The sequence below is a fragment of the Semicossyphus pulcher genome, unplaced genomic scaffold (assembly GCF_022749685.1).
Source record: "Semicossyphus pulcher isolate SPU_LCO1_2020_fin unplaced genomic scaffold, fSemPul1.0.p SCAF_4, whole genome shotgun sequence".
Taxonomy (NCBI): domain Eukaryota; kingdom Metazoa; phylum Chordata; class Actinopteri; order Labriformes; family Labridae; genus Semicossyphus; species Semicossyphus pulcher.
The window spans coordinates 31,356,380-31,360,351 of NW_027211715.1; the positions used below are offsets into that span (position 1 = coordinate 31,356,380).

Consider the following 3,972-nt stretch of genomic DNA (forward strand, 5'->3'; position numbering starts at 1 on the left):
GACAGAAAAGCATAGTCCTTCCATTTCCAAAACCACACAGCGTTTGAAGGTCACCATTTGCCTATCACAGTCACTGTTACTGTAATTTGCATCTGTTCTGCCAGACTAAAAATAATATGAACACTGCATGCTCAGTGTTTGTCTCATCCAGTTAGGAGGAGGGAAGGATCTGCAGCAGCAGAAGGAGAGGAAAGGACGCAGAAGGACTTAATAGGGAGTAAGGCATCAAGAGGAGGGAGGACTACATGCAGTACAGTGTGCGTATGTGTTGTTTCTGACAGTGAGGTGGGAGGAGAGGAGGAACAGGAGAAGGAGGAGGAAGGGGTGCTTCCTCTTCAGTCTGGGGCTGAGCTGCTGATGTATCTCAGTAGTCCGTAGCAACAGGAAACCTTGGTATAAAAAGCGGCGGCGCAGGGGGAACCCTCCTAAGAGTCTCTCAGCCGCAGCATGACCAGGACCGAGAGCCTGAGAGTGTGGACTTAACAAGACAATGCCCAGCTTAATCGTCGAACCACTCAACACAGAACAGTTCATCATGGACAGAGATGACAGGAAGAGAAACAAGAACATGTGAGTGGAACTTTTGCTTCAGCGCTGAGCTGAGCAGTTTATTTGATTTAGCTGAGGTATCTGTGCAATTTGGAGAGCGGTGTTCTGCTTCTCTCTGTTCTAACGACGGAGCCTTCAGGAGCAGGAGCACCATTAGAGACGTTACGGATGCTTCATGTTGCATCTCCCAGAAATAGTTGAAGTTAATAATGTCATCTAACTTTACTTCACCACATGCTCTCTTTTTCTAATTACTAACATGCCAAACATGCTTTGAAAGATTCACTTGAGGCTAATATAACAACAGTTAATCCTACAGGGATATATATATATATATATGTATTCATGTATTTCTTATCTCTACACAGTGGAAAGAACTTTATGTGCCGACTCCAGTGCATGTTCTCACACTCATCAAGCTCTGAGAGGTAAGCGGACTTATGGAGTGTTTTGCATACATTTCAGTTTTAAAATAGCCAGCCTGCTCCTGTCATTTCCATCTATGGCCTCATGCAAGGATTCAAATGAACTAGAGACACCATGTTTGCTTTGGCAGGGCACACAAGCACGCCAACAGATCCCATGGTTGGACATTTTTGTACGAATTTGAGCACATCTGCTATTCTTTCATGATTAGGCTGCTTCTGTGCCCTTGCAGCTCACCCCAGCTTTATTTTACCCAAATTTGATTCTGGTTGAATCATCTAACTTGCATTCTCTCCCAGCAGGCTAACTTTAGAAGACACCCAACAATGGTCACAGTCACTGGAACGGCTTCTGGAGTCTAAATGTAGGTTGATTTTCCCCTCGAGGACAAGAATGCAGCCAGAACAGTAAATAATGTTTGTGGGGAGGACATTTATAAGAGGATGATTGATCTGGCAGAAATTCTGAGAGGGAATTTTTCAGTTCCTCATGGTTTGTGTGTTTTCTGCGCTTTCCTCAGATGGTCTCGCTACTTTTCGCAACTTTCTCAAATCTGAATACAGCGATGAGAATATTGAGTTCTGGCTCACCTGCGAGGACTACAAGAAGATCAAGTCTTCTTTCAGGATGTCTTCAAGGGCCAAGAAGATTTATGAGCAGTTCATCAAAGCAGAATCTCCCAAAGAGGTAACTAAGAACGCATTCGCATTCACACAGATGCTTTGACTATCTTGCATAAATCTTTAAATCCTGTTACGCCAGATTAACAGAAGTAAGATAACAATGTAGAACTCACAGACTATTAAGGGCAAGTGCCTGCTCAAATGCTGAATCCCTGATCTCTTGCTCTTGGCTCAAATCCCCTCATTCCAATCCATCCGTCTCATTCCAGATCAACATCGACTATCACACCCGAGAGCAGATCAAAAGAAACATCAAGAGTCCCACCGTGCACTGCTTTGACGACGCTCAGAAGATCGTTTACGGGCTGATGGAAAGAGACTCGTACCCGCGGTTCCTCCGCTCGGACATTTATAGAATTCTCCTGGAAAACCTCGCTGCCGACGCTGCAAAGGGTTGAGAAACTCGGTCCTGGTGGGAAAGAGAGAGAACGGACTTAAAACCCATAACTGGAATGTTTGAGCTCCTTCAGGAGGAAGGACTGAACACAAAGAAGGAAGGAAGGTCGAGCTGCACGCCCCATGGACACATACAGAGGCCCCGCAACAAGGGGCGGTCACTAGATCCGGAAGCAAACTGTGGAGGATCCCAACATTGACTTACTTCTTACCCGAGGACTGAGGAACAGGAAGAAGCGTAATAAAAAGACCAGCCTTAACGATGACGGCCCTATAGTGTGTGTTTGCACTGGATAAATCTGTGTGAACAGGCTGTTTGACCACTTTTGACCATGAATAAACCCAGCGGGGTGACTGATGCCCGCTCTGACAGCGGAGCTGCGAAAGCAGACCAGGCAGCGGACCTCCTTTGGCCTTCTTTGCAGAGGTGTTTCCTGTGCAGATAAAGATAGAGGATGTAAGATGCAATGGTCACACTCGATTAGTGTGTGTGTTTGTGTGTGTGTTTGAGAGAGAGAGAGAGAGAAAGTATTTAGTTGTAGCTTTTAAGTGCTACTGACACAGACTAAGCTGCCGCAAAAAGAGTTGGCCTATTATCTAATGACAGCACTTAGAGTGCCAACAAATCCATAACGGACAGAGGACTCAATAGTGATATGTCATCCTTAGTGAAGGGTTGCAGAAGGCCACTTAGTTCTGCAAGAGGCATTCTGGGACTCTTTGAAAGGAGATTTTTCTTTTTTATATAATTGGACTGATGTGGGGTTTTAAGAACTGCTGTTTTTATGTTAGATTTAAGCTGCCTATGAGTGATATTCTTGCCATTGTTTGATCTCTTTAACGTGTAGCACTTCAAACGTAAAGTCAAAGCAGTTTTTATTTAAATAAAAATACAGGATGAATATATTTTTTGTAAGGAAGTGGAACCAAACTGCACTACAGCAACTGAGAAGTTCCCGTTTTATGGCCGCTGACGTCTAATTTAATTCCCCAGCACACTGAAGACTGCTGGCTGTTGTCTTAGTCTAAGCCAAATTCTTACAGCACTGAAGTGTCAAGAGTTGTGATTTTATTTAATAAACTATTTGAGTGGAATTATTATAGAAATAGAATGTTTCACCTTGCATGATAGGCTGTTAAATCCTTATATACCCTGAGAATATGCCTTGTTATTGCTTCCCAAAGCACGTTGTTTGAATGTTGACGTTAATAGTTAAAGTAACTTAAAAGTTAAACAATGTATTATTTATTGTTTATTGTCACCATCTGAGTACAACGTTTGTTGCAGTGTTGAAGTGCTTGTTAAAATGTTAGTGATTTGAAAGACATTAAATTATTTGAAAAGGTGAAGTTTCTGAGCCGCTCTCACACCGACTCTCAGTTTCACTTCTAGTGAAGTAGATGTTAAAACACGGCGTTAGAAAATGAATGCTATGTTTGCATAATGGTTGTCTGTTATATGTTTCAAGTGATACTACACTGTATACGCATGGAAACTTGAAAGCTGTGCCAAGTTCTGTTGGGCCGAAGAATCATTTTCACTGCAGTTCAGCTGCTGGCAAGAGCGAACACTCCATCCAGCTTAGTGTATATACAGTGTATTCATCACAGACAGTGCTCTCATATTCCTACATTTACTGCCCTTATATTTAGAAACCTATGATGCCGTCATCGGGACATTCAGAATTAGAATATTCATCATAAAAACATAACAGAAAACCCAGCATTAGCTTGGTGGCTTTGGATCTCTGTTTTCAAACTTTATGGGATGTAAATGTTAATATTGCAATATTAACGAAGGATATTGGGTGTTTGGAGTTTCCTGTTTCTGTTTCTTATATCACTGAAAAGCATCAGTTGGCTTGAAATGGAGTGTATACGTGATATGCTCTGTTTTAGAAACAGGAAGATCCCAGAC

General features: G+C 42.6%; 1 protein-coding gene across 2 annotated transcripts; it reads left to right on the forward strand.

Annotated features, from left to right (window-relative positions):
* The first annotated feature begins 343 nt into the window (after positions 1-343).
* On the forward strand, positions 344-3,398 carry LOC138607371 (regulator of G-protein signaling 21-like). 2 transcript variants are annotated; one of them, XM_069679959.1, is made up of 5 exons: positions 344-570; positions 918-977; positions 1,278-1,339; positions 1,496-1,662; positions 1,868-3,398. In XM_069679959.1, the coding sequence occupies exons 1-5, from the start codon at positions 491-493 to the stop codon at positions 2,054-2,056; spliced, it is 558 nt and encodes a 185-aa protein (XP_069536060.1). In that variant the 5' UTR covers positions 344-490; the 3' UTR covers positions 2,057-3,398. The 2 variants fall into 2 exon arrangements, with proteins under 2 accessions (XP_069536060.1, XP_069536059.1); XM_069679958.1 differs by having other exon boundaries at positions 346-570; positions 1,275-1,339.
* The last annotated feature ends 574 nt before the right edge of the window (positions 3,399-3,972 follow it).

Bases quoted from the DNA above. Each gene is read 5' to 3' on its own strand.
- LOC138607371 (XM_069679958.1), top strand. From the start codon at position 491: ATGCCCAGCTTAATCGTCGAACCACTCAACACAGAACAGTTCATCATG. The intron at 571-917 runs GTGAGTGGAACT...ATCTCTACACAG, and splicing joins AGGAAGAGAAACAAGAACAT to TGGAAAGAACTTTATGTGCC. The intron at 1,340-1,495 runs GTAGGTTGATTT...CGCTTTCCTCAG, and splicing joins ACGGCTTCTGGAGTCTAAAT to ATGGTCTCGCTACTTTTCGC.